Consider the following 26624-nt stretch of genomic DNA (forward strand, 5'->3'; position numbering starts at 1 on the left):
AAGGAGGAAGGGAAGCAGCCTGGCGGAGATGCAGTTTGCCCAGCTGTCTTCACCGCCCCCTCTCCCACTCTGAAGTGGCCAATTGTGGAAATAGCTTGCAGCCTCATAGGGCTGGGCCGGGCAGCTGGCCAGCGTGGTTTTACAGGGCCTCTCCCAGCCAATCCGGCAGCAAAGAACTGGGCCAGTTATCTAACTTTGCAAAGGCAGCACCCTTTTCCTTTCCAAGGTGTTATAACAAATATACACGTTGGGGGGGAAAAAAAAAGCAAGCAAGCAAGCGCTGTCAGGGGCACACATGGCTGCAAATGCAACAGCAAAGGGATCCTCTGAAGGGCTCTGGGGGCTCCGAGCTGCCCCACGGAGATACACACGCTGTCTGCATCTGCCTGCTAACTTTTCAGCTCTCTGAGATGCGGAGAGTGACAATATTTGCATATGATGCAACACTTACTGCGTGTCCCTCCTAAGTCAATATTGATAACAGCATAAGCCATCTTTCTTATCAAGTGTTCATCATCCCCAAAATGCAGAATTTCTCTTCATAAGTGACACAGAGTTTTATCAGAAAGCTGACAGCCTCCTCTTGGAGCAGTGATGTAAGGCAAGAGAGTTCATGCACCCTGCAAATACTCTGATAACAGCTGGTTAAGTAAGATCTTGAGCATGCAAAGTCCCTCCGCTCCTGTTAGTGAAGTTTTTTAGCACGGAGGGATGGATTGGAGACAGGAGGATAAAGGTCTGATCTTCTTTATCGGGATCTGGCTTAGGAAGGAGCATCTTACACGTGCCGGGGTCTTCTCTTTTGCTGGGTGTGATAATTAGAACAGAAGTGCCTTAATTTCTCAGTTCTCTCCTGTCCATTTTGCCAGGATCAGCCTTACAGCACCAGTATGAGTCAATAGGAACCAGGTATTCCTACACTGGTCTGTGAGTCCCAGCTCTTGGGAACAGCCCAGCAATACCATGCATGGCTTTAAGCATGAAGTGGCCTGAGTGAAGTCATTAGGACTTTTCTTGTGCCTAAAGTGAAGCATTTCACTGGCCCAGCATTTAGAGTCTTAAAAACTGACAGGGTTTTCCTCACCCACAATAGCATGGTGTTTCTGTTTGGTCCCATGAGGAAATGCATTTGATTTAACCCAACAGAAACCAAAAATAAATAAATACCTAGCCAGGCTGGGTGGTTGGGAATTTCAAAGTAGCTGGGGAAGTTTCATGATCTAGATCCCAATCTAATCAGGCTCAGAAATCACATGGTAGATGCTTTGGTAGAATTCTTGATTATGACACAACTACATTACAACCTCTTGGGATTTTCCCTGTGGTTTGCTCCCCCCATTCCCCAGAGAGAATGTAAGAAAACAGCCAGCGATAACCATCGGTGGTGAAGCCATGCAGGAAGAACAGTCCCTTACTAAGCCCAGCCCGTTAAGGTGTCCTCCACCCACCCAAAGCTGGAGATAGCAGACAGACCCTGCAGACATTCTCAAAAGTCAGTGGATTCCGGCTGCTGGGAGCAAGAGAAGCGATCACATCTCTCTCTCCTGGAGCACAGCCTGCCAGCCAGGATGTCCGTGTCCTTTCCCAAAATCTTCCAGTCCATTCTGGCTGGTCAAGGCAAAGGGAGTGGGCTCACTCAATCCTGCCAGGCATCGCTAATGTTTGGGACAGCTACCGTCATATATGTCTAGGCCTGCTTCTCATCAAATGATGGCAAGGTAAAGTGACTGGGAATGTGGTAGCTGCCCAATGCCAGGTGCAGCTGGACCTCCTGGTTTTGCCCCAGGCTCAAACTTGTCCTGAAAGCTGGACAAACATCTGACCACGTGTCTGGAGGCACCCAAGGACTTCACAACAACTGCTGCAGCCATTGACTGACATTTATGGCTTCAGAAAATGAAGAAGTTCATTGAGAGGAAATTGTCACTTAGCATTTTGAATTATTAGTCTGCAATGGATGTTTATAAGTTTTTGTCTAGAGATCTGAGAGCGCATATCTCATCTTGTGTTTGCCATGTCCACAAAGTCTCCTGCCAACACTGTGTGTCCTTCTTGATTCATAATCCCTGAAAATCAAGCTCCTGCCCAGGAGAAGAGCTTGGGTAACATCACTAGGAGGATGCATCAACACTGCCCTGACTTCAAGTCCCAGGGAAGCAGAAACCATACTATGGAGTAGAGTCATAGCAGTGGGGAGCATCTGCCTGCCCTTGTGTCCCCGCCATGGAGAGCACTTGAGCTGCTTTAGTGAATGGAGTTGAAATGTTGGCTCTGGAAAGCTGCAGGCATGGCCACAGATTGCATCATTTGTGCTGGCTGCACTGCTATCAGATAGTTATTTATTATTATTGTAATCCCATGTTAGTGGAGGTCTCAGCAGCTCTGCTCCATCACTCAGAAGCCCAGTCAGCCCTTAACAGCACATTTTCTCACAGACTCAACCAGCCATAGTCAACTTACACTGACCCTAAGTGGGTGGCACACAGAAGGGGACACCTAACGTGACAGAGAGGACCAAACTCCAGGAACACCAATTTAAATGGCAGAGGCCAGGGCTACCTTCAGTGTCTTTTCTGTAGGTCTCCCGGTGTAGCTACCCACACCGCCCAGTGGTGCTTGCTGGGTGCCTCAGCGCATTTGCCCAAGGAGCGTGTTCAGCAGTGCCACAGCTGCACACAGTCTGGAGGGGAGGAGTGGGGGTCCTTCAAAGTTTGCCTTGGTCTGTGCTCTTCCTCCTTTTAAATTTTCATTCCAAAGAGTTGCTTTTTTTTTAAAGCACAACCAAATTCTTGTCCTTTGCTTCCCCCCGCACCCCCCCCCCAACCCCTTTGCCTCTCTGCAGTGCTCAGGTACTTCTGTTGGTACCAGAGCATATAAATGTCTCTTTTAAACTCCCTAATTCTACTTCTGTCTTTAGAGGGATCTCTCTACAGAGGTCTGCTGTCAGGCCCAAAGCACACCAGGAACTGCAGAGCACTGCTGCTCAGGTGTTATCGGTAGGTACAGCCTTCCTGGCAGTTTGAGACCCCAAAGAATCATTTCGGACATTCAGACCTCTGATACAACCCTGTTCATTACAAGGAGCTGGGCAAGGGGTTCTTTGTGCATCTCTCCAAGTTGCCATCTTTCCCTCAGCCCCACGAGTGCTCCCTCAACTCCTTCACAGGGCCACATCTGCGCTGCTTCTGGAGCTGCCTTTCCACTGCCTCCCCTCCTGCCGGTGTCTTGCAGCCACCCTCGGCCCGAAAACAAGAGAAGGTGGCATGCCTGGGTGCCTTCTCAGTCAGAAACACCTGCAGATTGTTGCTGTGGGTCTTGTACTTGGTGGTGGCGCCTGGCTGCACATGGATTTCTGAGGCCACCATTACAGGAGGGAACTTAGTTGTTTCTTACATGTATCAGAAAGCACAGCTTGTGGGGAACCTTCCTGTCACAGGACACCTGACACACTGTCACAGCAGCAGTGACATTTGACCAAAGAAAGGCATTATTGGTTATTATTACTAATTTCTGTTATCTCAGCTTCCTCCGATGAGATGAAAGCTTGGCTTGATAATCTAATGGAATGTGTCCTCTTAGAAAATAAAAAACATTTTTGTCTGATTTTCTAAGGACACAAAGCTTACACAACAGTATTATCTATCCATCCATCCACTCCTCCCTCCCCAGAACATGCTACCCACCTTGGCAAAGGGATAAATATATTTAAATATCTTTTTCTATTTGAAAGATAAACTAGGAAGAAGAGAGTCGAATTAATGCCTCCTCAGAGGGAAAACCTGCTGTTATTTGTTCTGTTTGATCTGGGGCACATGCATTGGCAGCCAACACCCCAAAGCACATGCTGCCCCTGGCAGGCAATAGTGAGGGGACAGGCAGAAGCCAGCAGTACCGAGGGGACTGTGTGGTGACAGACAAGGTAGGTTACTCCCCTGAAGTGTATCTGGAAATAAGGACAAAAGCCTGTAGAAATCTCTAGAAGCTTTACAAATCCTGCTGCTCTTGAAACAGCTTTCTTTTTTTCAGTCACCTGAGTCCATTCACCTTAGCAGCACAGCCATTATTCAGAAATTTCCGTATCACCTCACATGGGGATGTCTTCTGTTGCAGGTCCCACAGATCAGACCTACTCCTCATGGTCTGTGTGGAGGCTCCAGGCCACCCATGGGGTTTAGTTCTTGCACCAAAACCAGCTTGGTAAGTGGTGTCTTCTTTCTTCTTTTATCCAAGCAAACCCTTTGCCAGAAGTCAGTCACTGCCTCTTTGCAGACATCTGTAATTTTTTTGTGTTCTTATATTAGCTCCTAGGACAAATGCACATTTCACTGACAGCTTCCAGATTTAACTATTTATTTGCATAGTGCATTGGGCTCGATAGGGAATTTTTTTCACCTTGGCAGGGACTGGCAGCTGAGTTTCACTGTGGCCTTTCTGAAAGGAGGCTTGCCCCGCATCCCAGCACCTTGTCTTCTACGGGGTCGAGATGCTGCTGCTGGTGGTGACGGACGTCTACGGAGCTGTAAGGACACCCAGAACGGCAGCAGCAGAGAAGGCTGTGGCCAGACCAGGTGTGTCTGCATCCACAGCAGATTACTTTAAAAGAAAAGGAGGTGGGAGAAGGAGCTATGAAGCCAGCACGGGAGGGTGGACAGCTGAGGGTGGTAAAAGTGCGACTGGGGCTCTGTGTTGGCTAAAGACCACCTGGCACCTGAAACACGAGTGTGCAACCCTTTAGGTACTTTTGACGGTATCAACGTGGGGCACAGACATGCAGGCTTGATGAGGCCTTGCACTGAGTCCCCCTCCTGATTCTGAAAGGGCTGCCCCTTCCCCGGGCAGGGTCTTGCATGCATACATATGTGTACATATATGCCTGTCTCCCTATGTGGAGGAGCAGCGTCGGGATCCCTGAGGGAGCGGTGCAGCTCAGTGGAAGGAACTGCCTGCACCTCCCGCCTGAGGCGAAAGGATTTCTAAAAACTAATTCCCCAAAATGAGTGCCAAAAAGCTAATGAGCTTTGCTTCCCCACCCCCCCTGCCAAGACATCCCCCCCTTCTCGGGTGCTCACGTGGCAGCCAGGCTCACCGCAGCTCTGCTCCTCCGCACGTGGCCTTCCCCTGTGAGGTGCCATTTGCCAGAAAACTAGGTGCCAGGCAGGGAGAGAACATGAGAAAGACTCTTGGGATACCAGAAGTTGTGCTGCCCTGGGCAGGAAGGACACCTAGAGCTGCCTTTGTGCATTTCCCTGCTCCGGAAACACTCTGGGAGCCTGGGCAGAGCCAGCTTTGGGAGCTCTCCAAACAAGCCTTGGCAGGAGGCAGAGCCCAGGAGGTTCCAAGAGCAGCAATAAACCAAGGCGTTTAAAGCGGGATGGGGAAATCCAAGGACAGTGATTGCTGGGCCTCTGCCAGGGTCCGTGGGAGACCATTGGGTGGGACAGCAAGGAAGATACATGCTCCTCCGGCTGCTTCCTTCTCAAAACAAAGAGGGTGGCTGTAAGGACCTTGGCTGTCCCTCAGCCATCCTTTCCCAGGCTCACTCACCTTTCCCAGGAACGATGTGGCCCCCGGCAGGAGCAGGGATCCTGCAGCATCATGGCCCAAGAGGTCAGAGCCTGATGGACGGATACAGGAGTCAGCTGAGCCTGGGGAAGGCACGTGGGCTGAAAGAAAACAACCAATCCTCTGAGAAGCCTGGGCAGTTTGGCTGCTGATGATCCTCAAAAGCCAAGATATGAATGGTCTCGAACAGAAGATCCAGCCTGCCGAGAGCTTCTTTTGAAACATTGCTTCTGTATTGAATCCCCACCATAGCCCCCAGGGGCAGCGTCCAGCCGTGTTGCAGTTATCCTCAAGCTGTTTGGCTGAGGAAAACTGAGGCCATCTCACTCCCTTGGAAGCAGGGCTTTCCCTCTGTGCCTCAGCTTTGCTGGGGTACAGACAGGGGAGCGTGCCTTGGTATTCAATTAGAGAAACTATGCAGCTTTTCATCCTTCCCAACCATCCGCCTGGAGGGCCTCAGCACTACTGAAAGCCCACAGCTAAGGCAGGCAGAGGAAATCCACAGAGAACAAGGGAAATACACCAAAGAGCACCTCCAGCACTGAGTATTTTTCCGGTTTCAAGTGAGCCAAATCTACTCTGGCATCTGGGTTTAGAGATTTCCATCCCAGCCCTGGGTAAATGTCATTTTTGGGAGGATTAATCCAGATGGTAACGAATAACCCTATTTCCTGGGACTTTCTGCTAAGTCTGTGCCTCCCGAGGCTCTCACGAAAAAGTAGTTTTCTGAGGTGCTGCCATCCGTAAGCTAAACTGAAGAGAGGAGCACCCACTGAAATGGGCAGTCTCAGGAGCTGCCAGGGCCAGGACTGTTGCAGCGGGGAAGGAGCCAGCTGGAGCTGTCATCTCGTCTGATCCCTGCTCTTGTCCTTGCTGCACCTGGATCTGCCTTCAGGAAACACCACCCCTGCCCCGGGGGCACCAGGACCTGCTGCTCCTGCCTGGAGGGGGAACTGCAGAGAAGAGGGAGGGGACAATCCAGCTGGGAAGGGAGAGAGGTTATTGGGAATGGATGGGCCCGGTCCTGTCCCCTCCTATCCTGGGGAGAAAGGGGCGAGGCTGGATGAGACATGGCGCAGAGCTCCTGAGCATAGAATCATAGAATAGAATCGAATCATTGAGGTTGGAAAAGACCTCTAAGATCATCGAGTCCAACCGTCGACCCAACACCACCATGCCCACTAAACCACGTCCCTAAGTGCCTCATCTACTCGTCTTTTAAATACCTCCAGGGATGGGGACTCCACCACTTCCCTGGGCAGCCTGTTCCAATGTTTCACCACTCTTTCAGTAAAGAAATTTTTCCTCACATCCAATCTAAACCTCCCCTGGCGCAACTTGAGGCCATTTCCTCTTGTCCTATCGCTTGTTACTTGGGAGAAGAGACCGACACCCACCTCGCTACAACCTCCTTTCAGGTAGTTGTAGAGCGCGATGAGGTCTCCCCTCAGCCTCCTTTTCTGCAGGCTAAACAACCCCAGTTCCCTCAGCCGCTCCTCATAAGGCTTGTTCTCCAGACCCCTCACCAGCCTCGTGGGCAGCGCCCACGGCTTTCCAGGAAGCCCCAAGAGCTAGCTGTCCACAGGACCTCTGCCCAGAGCCACCCCATAGGCACCCAACCGAGTCTGTTCAGCACCTTCCTCTGCCCCACACCTAACGGCTGTCTGCTCCAGCCAGTGCTCCTGCAGCCATTCCTCCTCCACTTCCCTCCCACCAGCCACTCCCATCCAGGCCTCTTTTACTATTTAGGACATCGCTTTCTGCCCAATGTTTTTCCCCCCAAGTGCCCTACAGCGTGACCTCCTCTGTGCCCTCCACCCCAGACAGTGACCAGCACGCCTCTGCAGGTTACAGGTCCTGCAGGGCAGGAACTCTCTGCCGCTCTCCTTGCACAGGGCACGATGCAACACAGCCCTGTTCTTGGTTGCAGCGGCTGCAGCAAGCACAATTAAAAGTGATGACAGCATTTGCATCACCTGCTGTCGCTGCCCAGAAATGTTTCCCTATAGCGTGGGCAGACAGACTCAGTCACAGAATTGCTTAGGAATCCCATCTGCAGCTTGCACTCTTTGCAAGGCAAACTCCCTCTGCCAGGCTGCTGTGTGATGGCATTAAAGGTCTTTAGTAAGAAGCCTTCCTCCCACCTCTCAGGGGTCTCTACGCCTGCTCCTCTCAATCCTTCATCGGACCTGGATCCTTCCTGGCTGATCTGGGGCTCTCCCCGTTGTCTTTTATCTGCTGAAGTTCCTACGAGGATCTGAATACTGAAGTCATCACTGCCTTCCCTGCCTCTTCAAAATGCAAGTTTATTTTCTTCAATGAAGAAACACCAGTGAGGAGGGGTTTACAGCTGAGGCTCAAACCTGCAAGGAAAACACTGTCGTTTTTCTCCTCATGCTTTGTCTGCCTTGCAATTTGACAGTTTTGGTCCCCATTGTACTGGAAAAGCTACCCTCGCTCTTGCCAGCATGGCCTCAATAATCTTTGGAGGGTAAAACTAACGCCTCTCACATTGCATGTACTCAATAGATGCACCTTAAGAGTGCACCGGTCTCCTCATTCCCTCTGCACTACAAGCTTGTATTCAGACCTCTCCTCCTATGACTAGAAGGACATGAGTCCTCGTGTCTGTATCCAGGCACACTGGGGAGATGTGTAGCAAGTCTCCTCTCCTCAGGTCTCGCTGGATGTGACCTTCTGGTCACTCTACCAGTTTAAACAGCAGTAGCAGGGTGCCTCCATGGGACTCCCTTGTCTTTGCTGCATCTCCAGTTTTGGCTTCATCAAGAATCCAGATTAATCTGCATCATGACGGATTTGAAAAATAAAGAAAACAGTTTTATTAATAAATGCTTTCACACTGACCTCTTCCCCCAGGTGCGATCTTCACCACACAGCATCCTCGTCAGGGGGAATCTGCACAGACGCTTCTCACGGCCCAAGCTGCATGTGACTGGGTGGGTAGGGCTGAGGGCATTTTCCCTGGCAGGGGGCACCGCTGGCAGGAGAAAGAACTGGCTGACCCAGTTGAACGGAGCAGCCTACACAGCGGAACAACCTCTAGATGAAGGTGATTACAAGACCTGATTACTGGAGGTTTCAAAACACAGGTTACCCAAACACCTGAAACTGTGTGTTAATGCAGAGCGTGTAGATTCTTGGTGCTTGCAGGAAAGGGAAAAAAAAACCTTAAACACACTTAAAGTTCACAAGAACTGCGCGTCTGATGAAGAACTGCAGAATCTGTTAACACTCACATAGGCAATCTTCCACTCAGCAAGAACAGCAGTAGATTATACTTAAGGATGGGAGAAAGTGAAAGCGATCCAATGCTTGCAGTCCTCCCTTTGCTTCCCTCCTTGCAGCAGGGAAACCTGAAACCAAGATGAAAAGCCTTTGCGGGCTATTTGAAAAATGCAAACATACACTGTATCAGGAGAGGGTTTAAAGTGCACACTTTTATTTTCTATTACAAAGGCTAAAAGAAGCAAGTTTGTTTTTTATTTAAGAACAAAACCAAAAATGTTGTTAAAACATCTACATTATTATCCTGATACTAGACCTTATGAAAGATACTAAGTTCTTTTTTAATAGTAAAGCGTGGTATTCTTAAATTATATTAATACAAAGACATATTAAAGGACTCGAAATCATTACTACCCAGCTCAGAACTGCAGCATCCCCTTGCTATCTTTTCCTTTCACTTGCTAAAACCCATCCATTTTTGACATACAGTTTCATACAAGCTAAGTAGGGTATTTTTTGTTTTTTTACTTCCCCCTGTAAAGGCCAGGTTAACTCCAACACCAGCGTCACTTAAATCCCTGCCCCTACCAAAGGATTTGGGAAAAGATTTCCACTAAGTCCTTCAGCGTTTAACAAGTTGATCTGAATCAAAGTCTCTCCTCTGTGTGAGCATGTGTGTTCAATTATTTTACAGGATATGAGATTTTCTTCTAACGTTATAAAATTAAAGCGTCACTTCTTTTGTTAATAACCCTCAGATTTGGTGCTGCGCTGCAAAATTTTCTCTCTCCCTCACATAAATGAAGAAAAGAGAGAGTTATCACAGGGTCTCGTGAATGCACCACTAAACAGCCCTACAACTCGTGTCTGATCTGTTGTAGAGCCGTGAGCACTGACCAGTTCTGCTGAGAGTACGTAACGTGCTGAAGAAAACCCTCTTGGCTTGATAAAGCGAGCCTGGGAAGTCAAGCGTGAAGCTTCCTGCCTTTCACAATGTCTCTTTAAATAATATAAGCAAAGCCTTATCATTAAAACTTTACTCACTAGTTAGCAGTATAACGCTCTTTCACTGAGATGGGACTGCGAGGACATCCTAGGGGGTTTCAAAAATGTGAACAGGGAAACCTGTCCCATCTCAAAATTTATACCTATCTATATAAAACCCTCCCCTCTCTGTTATTTCCCTTTCCCTAACCCAAATAAAAGTCTTCATATTTAAACCGGAGATGCTGCGTTTCCTGGCCCGAGTCCTTTTCCTTTACCCTCATTTAAAAGATTCCTTCGATACCACACACATATAGTATTATATAGAGCGATATATTTAATACCTGTGTATATATGCTTCATGGGAGGGGTCACATATATACACACTAAAACAAGTCTGGTGACAAAGTACTGCAACACCACAGACCAGGTTATCATATCAGGGAAAACAAAAAGAGATACTTGACGCAAGCCCCGTGACCGTGGGCCTCCCTCACCTCAGGCACGCTTGCCCTCTCCCCGCCTCGGCCCCGCTCCGTCCCTCCGAAGCCCCACTGAGCAGCTCGGCTCTCATCACAGAGACGGGGAGAGGGGACAGCGACCCACTGTAACCTAAACAAGTTATCATATGAGAAATCACAGCGCAGCGAACGCTAGAGTCACACTAGAGATGCAGGTTTGTTTTAAAAATAAAAACCACATTCCGACGTTCCCCGATCCAGATTCACTTCCTTGGCATCTCTGCCCAAGAAGAGCAGAACAAGATAACCCAGGAGTTGATGTCTACCTCCTCCCCCGTCTCTCTCCATTTATAAAGTTGACCACTTGAGCACAAGGAGCACCAGGAGAAGGAACAATCCGGGCAGCTACAGCAAAAGGCAGAGGAGAAAATACAGCACCTGACCACTCAAGAACTGCCATGTCTGATACTGCGTTGGTCACTCTCTTTCCCCACAGCACTATGGACCCTTCCTCATCTCGTCCTCCTCCCCACATATGGGCCGAGGTAGAAACAACCGCTTCCCTCCCCAGTTCTCCCAGATCTCTCGTAAGCCATCTGCGTATCATCAGATGTTACGGTCCTGGCCTCCTTCAGGCCAGATCTCAAGGTGCTGTACAGCCAAGAAGGGAAGCTCATACCAAACCAGTGACCACCATCCCCATTTTAAAGGAGGGGAAACAAGCTCAGAGGCACATTCAGCTTACTTGGAGCACATAATATCACTGGAAAGACCCAAGACCAGCATGCAGCGCACTCTGCTCCTGGGCCGTAACTACCCCAGTGGAGCTGATGCACCTACCAGGAGGCTGGTTTAGAAAGATGCCAGCTGCCCCCCTGGCATCTCCTGCATTTCCGCATCTCCTGCATTTCCACATCTCCTGCATTTCCACATCCTATCTCTCTTGAAGCTGGGAACCCCAAGGATATGGGAGCAGGGAGGGAAAAGGGGGACCCAGCAATGCCAAAGCACCAAGCAGTTCACGGCCAGATTGTATTTACCACGGATATAGTACTGCCAGCCCCAAGGGCTCTGTATGAAAAAGACATCCCCCACAAAGGCTGGGAAGGAGATGTGTTCGTGTTTGAGTAGATGCATGCATGCACGCATGAAGCTGGGCTGCAGAAGAGAGAAGGAGAAGGAAGCTCAGGACAGGACACACGTTTACTGCTTACAGGATGAGACCGCCAGAAAGGACAAGGCTGGCATACAGAGCAGTACTGCCTCTCACCGCTGCCACTATAAAAGCCAAAAATCCTGGCCCAGAGCTCAGCATCACTGGTTCCCCCATCGTGGTGCACATCAGGTGGGACAGGAGCAGGCTCACAGCTGGGTCCCACTGTGCCACTCACCCTCCACCGCAGTCCCTGCCCTGGGTCGCATCCTGGCTGCACTGTGCGTCCGCAAGCTCCCTGCCCCGGCTCTGAGAAGGAGGGGGCTGGACCTCTGGTTCTGGTAAGTGCCCTTCCAGCTGGATTCCCATCAGCAAAGCATCGCCCATGCTGCTCGATGGTGTCCTTTTAAATGGATCCCCACCCAGTTCTTCTGGCAGTGCAGGGAAAAACGCAGCTCTATAAATAGCCAGTAACACACACCATTTAAAGAGCAAGATGGGAACCCCCTTACCTCCCTCCCTCTCTTCAGGACACAAGGCAACACAGAAACACAGGATCCTTTTGGTTACAGCCTTCCTCCTGGCTGATACTGCTGCATGGACTACAGTGACGCAGGGTGTGTCACAGTCTCCACTACACCTTCTAGATGGCTTCGGTCTTACTTGCACCAGTCACACCAGCCAAAAAACCAACCCAAAACTACCCACCCTGAATACCTGTCGCACACTGAGAAAGACATCTAATGAGGAGTCACCAGTTTGCTTTCTGGGTACAGTCAGCTGAAACAGCCTGAAGTCACCTACAATCCAGTTCCTGCTGCTGCAAGCAGTTTTATTACTTTGCTGCTTTTAGCTACACCCTTTATACCAGATGGCTGTTACCCTCCTCGGCACCAGTTGATGTTTTAAGATGTTTTAAGCCGGATCTAGTGGTTTTCCTTCTTTTGCACCCCAGTTCCTAATTCTTCTGGTACTGAACTCCCAGGAGAGCAGGCCAGCTGCAGCAGCGTAAGCGGGGCTTGCTCTGCAGCACTGAGAAAAGGAGCACATGAACTTCATGGTCACCTTTTCACCAGATGTCTGCCCCTTTCTCTCAGCTTTGTCCTCCAGACCTCTGCAGCCACACTCCGAATTGAAGAGCAGGAGAATAACACAAGGAGAAATTCTCCGATTTGCAGCCAGTACTGGATTCATTCCTTTGAATGAAGGATAGTGAAAACAAGAAGATGGAGAGGAAGGAGAATTTGTGGTAAAGAAGAGAGAGAAGATGGATCACAAACTCAGTGAGCATGGTGTTCGCTGGCCAAGGAGAATCAAATTCACGATTTCATTCACCACTAATAAATCATCGTCTCATAATCTTAAAACGAAAGAAAAGAAAAAGTTCTCTTTGCGAGACACAGATCTCACTCTCCCTGCTACTGCCACTCTTGGAAAACCCGCCCCGTGTTTCTCCAGCCGACAGGCTCCCCTCCCAACCCTTACTATACGCCATCCCGCAATAGGAAGTTGTATTTCCCGAAGTCGTCATCCCTGGGGCAGAGCAGCATGTCCTTGCGGGCTTTGGCCAGTTTCTGTTTCAGCACCTCCCTCCGGTCTAGCCACTCCGTCAGCTCGTCCTGGCCGTGGGCATAGCGACACTCCTCTCCTTCAGGGCAGGCCTTGCTCTTCTGGAACCTGCCAGCACAAGGAGCACGATCAGGAGGACACCCCCAGGACAAGGTTTTGAGCTCCCTGTCTGGGATACTCCATTGGGGCCCACCAAAACATGCTGCAAACTCTCCTTTCGAGAGAGGGCGAGGCGATTCTCCTACAAACCCACATGCAGCCGGGGAAGGCAACATGGAGGCTGGGCACAGAAACAGAGCAGTGAACAGAGCAAGGTCTATGAGGGGATTTAGTCAACAGAACGAAACGACGTGAGCTGGAACTGGACCAGCAGGGATGAGGAGAAACCACCACACAAGAGAGGAAATGCCAGGTAACAGCCGTGAGAGACAGCCTTCTCTCTAACCAAAACGGCATTTCTAACCATCACAAGTCTTCTGAAAACACTTCAAGGTGCTGATTCAGAGGGTGTGAGACATTCAAACCATTTAATAAAGCACCTGGGATTCCCCCAAGCATCAGGCCAAGCAGACTGTTTAGCAGCCTGGCAGCTGAGAGCACCCTGGCTATGGAGGGCACAGGTGCAGACATGAAGCTTGCTCTCATTTTCTAAAGACACGTGCTCAGAAATGTATTTTTACCACTCAGTAGTGTGGCTGAGCACCTCTGGGATCCAACAGCAGCCTCACCATCACCCCAACCTGTCACCTTGTCCCACTCTTCCTCCAAGCAGAAGTCCCTGGGGACTCTGTGAGAGGAGGAGTAGGTGGTGGTGAAGGCGGAGGGATGACGGAGGCCCGGGGCCTGTCGCCCTGTCCCTGCAGCAGCTGCACAGGAGGGAGATGAGGCAACGGTACCTTTCACAGAGCCGGAACTCGCCCATGGGGAAGCGGTAGCTCCAGCAGCTGGAGTCACTGTCCGAGGTGAAGACCTTCTCCTTGTGCTTCTCCGACTGGATGTGCTGCTGCCATTGCTTCTTGCTGTTGCTGTTCTTCCCGCAGAGCCAGCAGTGGTAGCCCATCTAACCGGTGCAGACAGGGCAAAGGGCCAGTCAGTGCATTAACAGTCACACCCGTCGGCCTTCCCCATGCTGGCACTGCCTCTCCCCCTCTCCTTCCAGAGCACCCTGGAAGCTCTGCTCAGTCTACAACCTCCCACACTTCCCTGCCATGTCATCTTCAAGGCATTGTGCTGCCACTAAGGGAGAGCAGAGGAGATGCTTTGTTGAGGTCTACCTACAGCTCAAACGGGCTCAGAGAACAGGACAGCTCAGTTCACTGACACAGTCCCCCTGCCCCTGCTGACGGCCCAGATGGGGTCCGACTGCAAGGCCCCCAGGTGCACAGGCAATGCAGGACTCTTCAGGAGTGCAAACCCTTACACCAGCCACCACCCCTGGACTGAGGAGGCACATCTGCCTCTAGTTTTCCCAGGCCTCTGCGCTCCAGACCCAGCTCTTCTCCAACCTTCTCCCCCTTTTCTGACAGGCCAGCAATGGCTTTGCCAGCTTTCCCAGGAGCACGCAGGAACCCTGGGGAGAGGCTGAGCCACACAGAAGGGAACCTAAGGTAGACTCCTACTGACTTGAGGATTAACAGAAAAGCCATGCAGAGCCTTGCTGACCCCAAGTCAATCCCTTCCCGCCTCATCTGCGCTGCCCTTGCTGTGCTGCTCCAAGCTGTGCATTTAACCTACATTAGCACGGGCTCTTTCCCACAAGAGCAATGCGGTCCCTGCTAGCTCACACCTGGAGCACAGGAGAGGACAGGCTATCAGCACTGAGGAGGAGAAGGAGGGATGAAGGACAAGAGATCAGCTGATTACCATGATGTCAGCGTAGTCGGTGGGCATCTGGATCTGTTTCTCCCCTTCTCGCGAAGTGAGTGGTGTCCCCTCTCCAGGCTTCCCAGGATTGTGTTTCTTTAGCCACATGTCATAGGTCTGCTGCATATCTAGTACTGCACAAAGGCAACCCATGAAGTCACTCAGACAATGTCCCACACCGTGCACAAACTATGAGAAAAGGACGAATGCTGGGACAGCCCTTCCCTCCCCTTTCCTGCACAGCAGCAGCTGCTGTCAGACTGAAGGCCTGTGCTCACAAGGCCTGATGTCACCTCCTCAGATGAAAACCCAGGGGAGAGGAACCAAATTCACACCACCTGATGTGGAGAGGTGTCTTCTATGAGTTAAGGGGCAACTGTGACAGCAGCTATACAAAGCATTCAGGAAGGAGGGAAGGTGCCCCAAGATCTCCGTGGACTTCACCCCACGAGGTGATTCTCCATCAGGCCTGATTCTGCTTGACCTCAGCAGACATCTCACTCCAGCCACAGCAAAGGCAGGGGCTGGATTCAGATCTGTCCCTTCCCTCTAAGACTATGCTTCATCCTCAGCACTTGAGAGGGAGGAGAGCCCTTAAGCAAGCTGGCCACAGGAAGCACTGGGGAGGGGAGGAATACCTAATGATAGCTTGCCCCAAGTTCAAAACCTGCCCAGAGGAGTGCAGTCAACGTCTCTTGGTGCTTTTGGTTTAAAACCCACTCAGGACACTAGTGGGAAGGGAAATTTTGGCTGTAAGCTTTGACTGCACATCCGCCTTTCCAAGATCAGCTCCTGAGAGAAGCTACGGAAACAGAAATGTTTGCAGACACTGATGCGATGCTGTAGGTGCAATGCGTTAGTGATTTACTCCTCACTAAATGGGTAATTGAGGAACTCAAGGCAATTGGGGATAATGAATGCAACTTCCCCCAAACTGAAAGAACGCTGTCATTTGAAGATTTGCCTTCGTGCTTGAGCAAACACACCCAGACTGTTCTGATGTGCTTTAAAGGCCTCAGCAACAAAATGACTTGAACTGTAACAAATAACAGCGTTTGGCCCAGCAGAGAGAAAGACCCTCCATCCAAGCACAAAGACCAAACAAACTCAGGGCAGGCCTGAAACCCTTCAAGCTTTCCAGCATCTCCCAACAGAGCTAGGTGAGCACCTGGACAACTGGGCCTTGCAAAGAGAGTCTTTTTTTCCCAGCTCACTGTTGGTCTGAATAAACAAGGATTGCTGCCAGAGAGGTGGCCGGCCAGGACATGGGCAACCCCCCAGCTATCCCCCAAAAGCTAAGTTGGGAGCCTGCATAATTAATTCCAGACAAGCTCCTCCACAAAGGCACCACCCAACGATGTTCTCATTCAGGATCTCAAATCCACCCCTTTGAATACGATGCCATGAGCAGGGAGTGCCGCAGCCCAGGAGCAAGGGATATGAGCAGAAATGGGAAAGAAAGCCAAGGCAGATACAAGACAGAAAGAAAGATATAGGAGCAGCTACAGGTCAGGACTGGTGCTTTGGCAGAGCTCCATATGGAGCCAGGCCTGGGACAGTACAGGCAACTGGAAGGACAGCAGAGGGTGGATTCAAGAGCTGCAGAAAGGGAGGGCAGCAATGGAGCAGTGCAAGACATGGGACCAATGTGCACTAGTCCCAGAGCGAGGGACTCAAGATATACATGCACGTTTAAGAAAAGAGCAGCTCTAAATTACTGTAGACAGACCTGCCCCATGATCCCACCTAAGCTCATGGTACCAGCTCTGTCCAGCTCCATCTCTGTTGAGATGGACATTGCCCAAATGTCTTCCTCCCTCTCCCCAGACTCTCTGGCCTATGTTTCCCACACTCACTTTTGTTTTCCTTCATGAAGGTCCACATGTCTCTCTCCTCAGGGCTGTGGGCGAAGGAGCAGTTGCCCACATACTGGCATTTCCTTCCATTTTGTGCATGGATACACAACTGTTAAAAGACAGAGCAAAATTTAGCATCTGCACAAGCACTCCTTGCTAGAGAGGAAAGTGGGTTCAAAAAACCAGCTGGGACATTAAATTGCACACAGGAGAGGTTGCAAACAGGACACTTCATACGTCATTAACTCATGCTTCTTTTCCTCAAGCTCCTGATGACATGAAAGGTAAAGACTTCTCTATAAACATGCAAGCAGCTCAGTTCAGCACCTGGTCTCTCTCTTGTTGCCATTTCCATAGGCGAGCGAGTGCAGGTACGCTTAACGCTGGCCCTGGGGGAGACAGCAGGGAGCAACCTGATCCACCCAACAGTGTCTCCTGCTGGTCACGTTGTTGGTCCCCAAAGGTGACTCACTCTCCAGCCATCTCCAAGCAGGTGAAGAGTGGCCTTACAGGTTGCTTAGACCACACTAGCGCGCACAACTTTACCTCACAACTACCAACAGCATCATTGCCAGAGAAAACAAGAAGCTTTCCAGGCATCATATTTACTGATTGTCCCTTCTCCCCCAGTCCTGCCACCAGAGGAGGACAGCAGTGTGGAGACCAGCTGGCCCACACAAACTGCGGGGAAGAGACAACGTTGTTCCTCTCTGGCGGGGCCTGGGTGGGAGCTCAGGTGAAGCACACATTCATATGGCAACTTGCCTTTGCTGCACGACCTGTGACTCACCTGCTGGCCTCATCTCCTACTGCAGCAGCTGTAAATAACTCTTGCTCCCCTCCCCAGCTTCTAGCAACTGGCCTGCAACTGAAGAGCGCTCAAGGCCTTACATGTGGCCTTGCGCCTGCCCATGGACTAAGAGGCAGCAGATCCCATAGGGTAGGAGGGAGAGGAGCTTTCTCCTTTCAGGGAGAAAGGAAAGGAGAGGGAGAGAGAAATTATCAGTCACCATATTTGGGGCTGGGGTTAGAGGTTGGATATCTGTAGTTTTCCTCACAGCACCTGTCTTTTTAGTGGAGTTCTTAGTTGTGCTTTCAAAACACACTGTGAGCAAGTTTCACAATCTACGTCAGCACAGCCACAGCAAAGGCAGGGATAGGCTTCTCCCAAGCACTCTGTCTCGCCTCTCACCCACACTGAGAAACCCTGACCTAAGGGGAGACTTAAATCTCATTTCTAAACCCTGTGCCAGCCACTTCTTGAGACAGTGACTGCATTAACAGCAATGTCAGAAACTCGCATACGTGTGTAGAGTGGTTTAAATGGGTGCTGCTCCTTTTTCTGCTCCGCCCTTTTGCTGGATGCGTTTGAGATATTGCTGCCCTCAGTCTGTCCTTGCCTCCCACCTCAGCCAACACGTGCCCGCTTCCCTGCCAGGTCTACAAGGGACCATCCCTCAAAGCACTACACCATGCTGGGAGGGAAGGGGAAGGGGCATCTGGCCGTGCGGGGGTGTGGGGCTTACATCATATTGCTGTGGGAAGTTGCGGATGGAAGGCAGTGGTCGGACAGACACCCACTTCTTCTTTGCTTTGGACATCACCAGCAGGACACGACGTTCCTTCGTCCAACTGAAGAAGAGAGAATAAATCAAGAGAGGCAAAAGGAAGAGCAGAACAAGGTTTTGTTTCCCCCAGAGACCCTTAAATATTGAGAGACGACCAGATTATCCTGTCCAACTTGTCCCTGCCACTATCTGGCTACTCCTAGACATGCACATCTGTGACACAGAAGCCACAAGAAGGATGTTTTAGGAGGATTTCTCCCTGTACTTATCACATATTTCCTGGGGTATCTCTTCTCATAAAGCCACAAAAGTCTCCCCCAAGTCTCACATGGCATCACCATGTATTACTAAACAGCTGCATTCCACCCTTCGACACAGCCAATTCTTGTGCAATCAGATCCATGAAAAACATTTGGGAATATTTTCTGTTTGAAAGGTGCAGTAGAAATACAAGCCATTACAAGCACTGTCTTACAAACAGGTGCCAGGAAGTATTAATTCTCCTGCAGCTCCAGCAAACGATCACCAGGAGATAGCCTGGGCAAAACCCCCAGCTCTATTCAGCAGCTGCACAAAGAGGTGTTATCCTTCCCGTTCCAGGAAGTGATCCTCACCTGATCACTTCCTCCAGCAACTGCTGTTTCTGTCTCTTTTTCATCAAAGGTCTTACATTTGCAATAGGATGCTGGACTGTGCCTTTGTGGCTTGTGTTATGGGCAGTGAAGTCCTATAAACCCTTCCACCCTATCCTGCCAGGCTGCCTGGGTGAGAGGTGCCACAGTTTCCATGATCCAGTGGTGCCTTCCCAGCTAATACTCCTCTCCTATCACACCGAGCATCCTCACAGGCCCCAAGGAGCCAGAAGGTGCAAACAGACAAGACATGCTTCAGAGAAGAGCAACCAAAGCAATGAAAGAGCCAAGGAAACTAATTTAAAAGGAAGCAGAATACCTGGAATCATTGCTAATAGTGACCTGACAGACATCTGCAAACAGCTAGGAGTATAAACAAGTGCAGAGGAGAACTATCTCAGTGACCTTGCTAAGAAAAAATTATAGCAACTGGGAAAAAAGGGAATTGTGGGAGCTGGACTGCATGCACCAGGAGTAACAGTCTGCACAATGCTGGCAGCAAATACAAACAGTAAAGAAGAGAGCTGGAAACTGGAAAACAGCTATCTGCAATGCTTGCAGTAGTGACAAACACCCCGAGCAGCGAGAGGCTGCTAGGAAACCTTACAGCCTCTTCCAAAGAGGCCAAATGAAGCCCTGGAGAAGGTAAGACAAGAAATTCCTGCCCTTGAGGAGGTGTGGGGGAAAGAGAAGGTTGCATTGCTCACCAGTGGCGGGCTTTGGCACTACAGTACTTGAGGTCTTTATCTGGCTCCACCAGCTGCCCATTCCTCCAGCACTGGCCACACACAAATTTCATCTGGAGGTCAAAGGTGCTTGACGTGGGAGCCCGCGGAGAAGCCTGGGGAAGAGAACCACAACCTCAGGCAAACAGAGCCAAAATGCACCCCCCAAACTGCCACGGAGACACTGGCGGTTCCCCACACGCCTGCGTGCCAGTGACAAGCCAGATTAAATCAGAGACAGCCCAGCTCTCCTTTGCCAATGTTAGCTGGCGACCCGTTGAGATACCAGACAGGTGCAAAAACACTGCTTGCTTCAGCATGATTTCCTGGGCTTCGACGTCGGGCCAAAAGCACAGCCAGCCTGGCAGCTTCGAGCACTGACCAGGCCTGGCTGCAAAACCCCTGCAGCGTATCTCCATGTACGGACAAGTTTTGCGAGACCTGCCCCGGCGCTTAATCCCCGCTTCCCCGCAGGGAGGGCAATCCACGTCCCCCTCGCTATCCATGGAGAGAGCTCAGTCGCACAGCCGAGAGAGCCCCCTTGGGAGGAGGCCAGGCTGTGCCACAGCACAGGACCCACCACTCCCACTTTTGGACCAAGAAGCTCATGTCACGTCTAGCATTTGAAACACTGAAGTCAGAGCTGGGTCCTCTTGTTAATACCATTCAAAGTCATTTCTGGGCAGGTTTCCATCCCTCACAGTTCCTTTGCACCAGGCCTCACAGGCAGTTAATCATGATCTCTAGAAAGAGGTACAACTGTCAATGCACATATTTCATACCCTCAGTCACTTAACTTCATTGGTCTTCTGTCTCCTTGAGAAGGCTCTTTTGGGATTATGACTAACAGATTGTGGAGGGGAAAAAAAATGGAGCCAGTCCCATATCACCACTGCCTCGCATTTTCTGAGCAAATCTCTAGAAAGCCATTTACATTTTGTACCACCACTGGAAGACATGAGGCTGGTGTCTCCATTTCCAAACCAAAGAGCAAACCTGACTGGACGCCAGTGGCCCTGGGCACAGCAGTATGTGAGGGTACAAGCAAGAACCTGAAAGAACACCCTGGTCATCGAGCCGACTGTGAAGCACAAAGGTCATGTACCAGTAAAACAGCTCCCTGACTGCTAACCACATACTAACATTGCTAACCACATGGGCTGCTGCCCATCCCAGCTGCCATGCCTCGACTTCTAACCCTGAGCAGCTAATAACGAGCAGACAGGCAAACCATGTCCCCGAGGAGGAGGCTTCTGCCAGCAATCGATTAGCAGTAGCATGGACCCTATGTGCATCCCTTGGCAAAGGGAAAACAGCAAGCCCAGGTGGTGCAGAATCAAAGCATCTCCCAGGAAACACCACATAAGCTATCAACTACCACTCTGCATCCTCCAGACCCAGTCTTTTGGAGAAGCAGAGATGACATACAAAGGGTCCTCCATCGCTGTGAAAAGCTGACCAGAGAGCTGACCTTTGCCTGTGCTAACTACAAGGGGCCATCACTGCTCTGGATGTCCCAGCAAAAGGACCCTTCCAGAGAACCACCATCTCTCTTGAAAAGCAGCAGCGATTCTGGCCCACTTGCCTGCAGGACAGCCCCTCTGGTGGCATCCGGCATGTGACGCGTTCATCTGTCAGCTTTCACCAGTGCTGGTGACCACCAAGTACACATCAAAGTGGCCGGCTGCGGGATGAGCAGCATTGAGACCTGGGATATCACAGAAGGCAGTAAGGTGCCTCCCTCTCAGACGTGTGGCCTTTGAACAGTATTTTTAATCTCCACTTGTCTCCAAAGAAAATTACACTACAGCTCGCCACTGACCCACCAAACCTATAGGCCTAAGGTAACAAAATGGCACTGCTGGCATATTCCCTTTTATCAGCCCAATGCTATCTGCCATATAATCCTCCAGGGACAGATCTCTCAGCACAGCGAGGAAGCTTGGCTCAAATCTACTGACCCAGCAAAATGAAAAATCAAGTGGCTCCAGAAGGCACAATAGATCAGAGATAAAGAAAATGTGTCTCAGGTAATTCTGGTGATCTGGGCTGCTTTTTCCACAAATTCTTAACCAAAAGAAGCCCTGTGCATTTCTTGATCAGCGTCATGCAAACTGCTGGTCAATCCAGTGGGCATGTATGCTCCCAGGGGATTATAAGCCAAGTGAAAAATCAAAGCTGCTGTTGTTGCTGCTACATGACTGTATTTGTAAAGGCAAGACACATACCTAGCAGGCTGCTGATAATCAACAGTGTGGAAATTAGTATCACATGAGGCTCTAATAGATGAAGCCAGTCAAAAGTGCCTCGGGCTGCGGCACCACCCCTTTGCTATGAAGCCAGACAATATAGTGTTAGCTATGCACCATGGCAACCAAATAAATAAAAGTCTTTGGCACGACAACTCTCCACTTCAGGCTTTGCAGAAAGCAACAGCCCCTGCACGGCCACTCGTGTCTCACAACTTCAGGAACCCCTCTCAACAATACTGAAATGCTCTCTGAAGGAGCCACATGCCTCGGGGGACTATACGAAGAGCCCAGGTTACTCAGCCACCTAAACGAGTGAGCTGTACTTAGGTGCAAGCACCCCTTTATTAGAGACTTTCCTTTCCTCTCCATGCTTAAATTGCTAATTCTGAGGCCAGTTTTTATGGGGGTCCTGCAGCTGGCTAGTAAGGTAAAACAGAATAGCCCTCGAAAACCAGAAAAACAGAGGGCTAAAACCCCTCAATTCCTAGGGATACGATGGCAGTTGAGGACACCCAGCTACCTACAACAGTTTCCTGCTGACTGCCTCTTCCACCTGCAGCCACTGGGTTTACTCCTACAGCAGCCTCCATGGGGCCAAATTTGTGGGGCCAAGTGCAAGACCCCTGGCAGGTGTTTAGCAAGCAGTGTATCTTCATCTTCCACTTGTTGCTAAGTCTCCTGACCTGCATCATCACAGCTGCTGAGTCCTTGTATGCTGCCTGCCTCTTTTCTCCACAACTGGATAGCCCCAGCGACTGAGTCCAACTGGCAGCTGTGACAAAATTGCAGCAAAATCCCTGGGAGCGACTTTGCTTCCGCTGACCAGAGGGCGCCGGGGTGAGTGTGGATCACACGGGATGGTGGGAAGGAGGGGTCTGCTTTTATAGCACTCCTGGGAAGTTGTCTTTGCCAGGCAGCCAACTTGGAAAGCTGGAAGGACGCTGAGAAAACTCTGAGTCATGTTAGCCTGCTTGGACGAGAGAAAATAATGGCAAAAGTAAACACCTCTCAACAGATACGTTAGTCCTGCCCCCGGGGTCTTCGGCAGCAAGCCAGTGTCTCATCCCGGAGCACAGCCCTCTGGCTGAGTACGTGCTGATGCCACAGCCACGGTTTGCTATTGCAAACACATCCATCTGACCAACTTGACTGTCTCCCTGCACAGTGCCAGTGCCAGGCTGCCAATCCCTACAGACAACTGATGGTGCCGCTGGTGGGCACTTTCTGACTGTACCAACAAGGCTGCTGCTTCGTCTCCACACAAAATGATGCCCTGGAAGGGTGGACGGTGCGGTCCAGCTCTGCAACAGGCATTTGTGGGGCACACCCAGACTTTGCCATTGGCCATCAGCCCTAACACTGCCCACAGGGCCCAGAAACTGCAGCGCTCTGCCCATCCCCTGACAGCTGATGTAGCAGGTGCTGGTGTTTCTCTTCCTGATCCTTTGCCCCCTGCAAGCCCCAACAGCCAGAAACGAAACCCTCTCTCAGCATCCAGATCCCACGTGCTTCAGAGGACTCGCTCTCACCATGCTCGCTGAACAACTTGTTCTTCCAACAGCAGCACCTCCAGACAAAGGTGAATTTGAAGCTGCAAGGCTTACAGGAAAACAGCTGTCCATCTATCTTTTTTTATCCCCAGATTATGCACAGAGAATGTCAAGACAGAGCTTTCTGGAAAATGCAGGCAGATTCACAGAAGGCAGGACAGAACCAGTCACTAGACTTCACTCTCCATGGGACAGGGATTGCTGATATAAATCCAAGTACTGTCACCAACTGCTGCAAATTCACACTTAGTTTCCTCCACTGTGGAGATGCAGGCAGCTGCCTCTGTCCCCACACCAGGTAGAAAGAGATCATAGCCAGCTCTGTCTGCAGGGACCATTCAGATCATTCAGGCTCACTTCTCATATAATACAGGCTGTAGAAACCTGTCCTCTCAGCTTCCTGAGAGGCTAGAACATATTCCTTAAGCGAGTCAGACGGCTTTGGGAACTAGAGACCTTAGTTACTCTGGACTGCTGCTTCTCTTTCCCCTCCCCCAACCATTTCAGACCACAACAGCAGAACAGGCCGCACAGGTATGTTGCTGAGCATCTCCTCAAAGATGACTCCATCTCATGCAGCATAACCAGTACATAGGTGGACACAGAGTCCACTGCAAGCATCAGTGCAGTCACCTGCATGTTTCCTGCTGGGCTAACCCATGCCTGTCAGACCTGCTTTTCCCCAGCACCAGTGCCCTACAGCCTTCAGAACACTTCTGCTGGCCCGTAACCTAGCCAAAAAAAGCAGCTACACACCACGTGAGTGACTCAGTTCCCCTTCCTATAAAACACCTCCTCCGCAAGGTGCTCACAGGCTGCACTCAGTGCTGGTCTCTGCAGAGGGACTCCTGGGTGAGAGGTCCCAGACAAAGGTGAAGCACCCTTGCTCTGACAGTAAGGCACAGGCCAAGGGGTGGCAAGCTCAGGCCTCCACAAGGGGAAAGAAAGCTGTCAAGTGGGAACAAAAAGGATTCACACCACTTTCCCCACCATTTTGCGGGGGACAGAATTGCTCCTATGCCTCAGAGCTTGCTATGAGGCATGAAGTTTCTCATCTCATCAGACATATCTTCTGAAAGTAATTAAAGAACAAAAAACTCCCTGTTCTAATGGCAAAACTGCTTTAGTTCAACCTCAGGGGTGGGCTGGGAATCGTCCTCACTGGGTGGGCTCTGCTCCTACACTACAGAACACCCCCTTGGGGAAAAAAGAGGATAAGGCAGTGACACCCGTAGCCAACAGGTTGGAAGAAAGCAAACAAAGAGGTGCCCTTTGCCTTTAACACACCTCTCCAGAGAAAGCTCTTGGCAGTGCTGGAAGGTGCAGCCAGAGGCACCTTCTCCCACACTGAGAGACTAGTGGCACAAAGAGAGGCAAAGCTCACAGCCTCCTCCTGGCAAAGCGCCACCAAGATCTCTGCCCAGCCTCAACAGCACCTGAGCTGCAAGTTCCACCCACTCCTGCATTTAGAGCAGTCCTGTGGGTCATGAGTCATTTCTTACAGTCCTTCGAACTGCTGTATCGTCCCTTGGCCACTACAGGGCAGCAGGACACCTTTGGTCCCCACTCTGTGTGGCCACGGTCCCCGAAGTCTCCCGATTTCACTAGCAAGGTGTCACAGGAAGCACCATTCTCTGCGCATTGCCCTCCCTGCTCTGGAGGCTTCACCCCACCACTGAACAGAGCAGATAACAATGCTGCAAAACAAGGCACAAAGCTCATCACTAGCACTGCAGCCAGGAAAGCTCTCAGCTGTCCTCCTTCTCAATGGGCAGCCTGGTCTGCCTGGGACCTGTCAGGCACAGCAGTGGGAGGAAAAGAGAGAAAGTGCTGGAACAGTTGGGAGCAAAACCAGTCTGCAAGCCCTAGATGCACCTTACTTACCATGCTGTTGGCTGGTTTGCTGGCATGTGCCTCCATCTGCTGCCAGTACTTCTTTGACTCCTGCACGATATCTTCGTGGGTCATTCCTGGGAACAAAAGGAGGCAGGACTGAGCTACCCTGCTTTGGCCAAGAGAAAAGAAGGAGGGAGGGGTTGCAGGACTTCCTACTTTGGGGCTTAGGAACCCCTGTGCGGCTGACAGCTCCCAACGGTCCCACTGGTAATGTCAGGACATGGGTTGTGAAGGGACCCACCACAGAACATGTTTAAGCACAGGCTAAGGAAGCTCTTCTCTCCACACAAGCCAAACAAAAGGGGAAGAGTTCGGTATCCTGGGCTCATTCAGACCTGGCATTCTGCTCAGGCTGTTTGCAAAGGACCCAGATGCTGCCTCCAAGATGATGATTTTTGACTAGGGGTCAAGACCTTGACCAAGACTGTCCCCAACACCATGTCAACAGATCCGACCCAAGGCCCTGAAGACAGTGCTTTGTTACTATTGATCTACTGTATATTGGAGTTTTTGCCACTAGCTTGGAAGATCACAGATATCCCACTGAGACATCTAGCATCTCCAAGACCCCAGAAGTCTCACCTAATCCCTGCTGGAATTAATTAGCCTGTTACACACTTCAAGTCGTGGGGGCTGCCCATCAATCAATAGGCGGAAAGGAAAGTTGAAATTCAACACAGACAAACACCAAGTGCAACCAAGGTAGCAAGGAAAGACCCAAAGTGCAAAACCAACCAAGGAACAGCTGCTAGTATGTAACCAGCAAGGAAAGTTCTGCAAGGCTTCAGGAATCAGAAATGCAACATCAGACAACAAGAAAAAGGGTTGGTCAGACCTTATCTAAGGAATTAGCTTCTGATCAACTCAAGTGGCGAGGGAACAGCCCAGGCCAGCATCAACCAGCTAGATGGGCGCTACGATTCTCAGAGAACTAATCAGCAAGAGAAAAGTATGTAAGAGTAGGAACTGTCTTGTCAATGTGAGGACTCTGTTACAGAAAAGCCATGTTATTTAAGCGCTATAAAGATCCGACATAGCTGCCAAAAGAAACTGAAGCAAGTATCTTACAACAGCCAGCTGACTGTAACAAGTGGGGTGCTGAGGATGGCGTTGATGCAGCACCCCCAGCACAGAGAGGCTGCAAAATTGCTTGCTTTGCTTTTGCCTGCAGCTTTTATCATTGAAGTGAGGTGTTCCCCAGGCATGCCACATGGACACAATCTTTGATCTGGGATCTGGCATGTTCCAGAACTTCAGGGCCAGCAAACACAAGTTTTCATCTCAGCTTAGGCTGTAACTTGGGTAAG

General features: G+C 50.5%; 1 protein-coding gene and 1 long non-coding RNA gene across 11 annotated transcripts in view; both read right to left on the bottom strand.

Moving 5' to 3' along the window:
• Positions 1-4224: 4224 nt before the first annotated feature.
• On the bottom strand, positions 4225-8494 carry LOC143155742 (uncharacterized). Its single transcript, XR_012994465.1, has 3 exons — positions 8428-8494; positions 5545-5663; positions 4225-4593 (listed from the first exon to the last, which is right to left on the bottom strand). It is a non-coding gene; the product is annotated as an uncharacterized LOC143155742 (long non-coding RNA).
• A 500-nt stretch (positions 8495-8994) lies between these two features.
• Positions 8995-26624, bottom strand: part of ZC3H7B (zinc finger CCCH-type containing 7B) — a 51130-nt gene continuing 33500 nt past the window's right edge. For all 10 annotated transcript variants that reach the window (XM_076337075.1, XM_076337155.1, XM_076337091.1 and 7 more), the window contains exons 17-23: positions 25306-25391; positions 19602-19735; positions 18221-18326; positions 16695-16803; positions 14839-14972; positions 13872-14035; positions 8995-13083 (exon numbers count right to left, since the gene is read on the bottom strand). In XM_076337075.1, coding sequence (XP_076193190.1) covers positions 12891-13083; positions 13872-14035; positions 14839-14972; positions 16695-16803; positions 18221-18326; positions 19602-19735; positions 25306-25391 — 926 coding nt within the window. In that variant the 3' untranslated portion in view covers positions 8995-12890. The remainder of the gene's footprint in view (positions 13084-13871; positions 14036-14838; positions 14973-16694; positions 16804-18220; positions 18327-19601; positions 19736-25305; positions 25392-26624) is intronic.

This window comes from Aptenodytes patagonicus, chromosome 1 (assembly GCF_965638725.1).
Source record: "Aptenodytes patagonicus chromosome 1, bAptPat1.pri.cur, whole genome shotgun sequence".
Classification (NCBI taxonomy): Eukaryota; Metazoa; Chordata; class Aves; order Sphenisciformes; family Spheniscidae; genus Aptenodytes; species Aptenodytes patagonicus.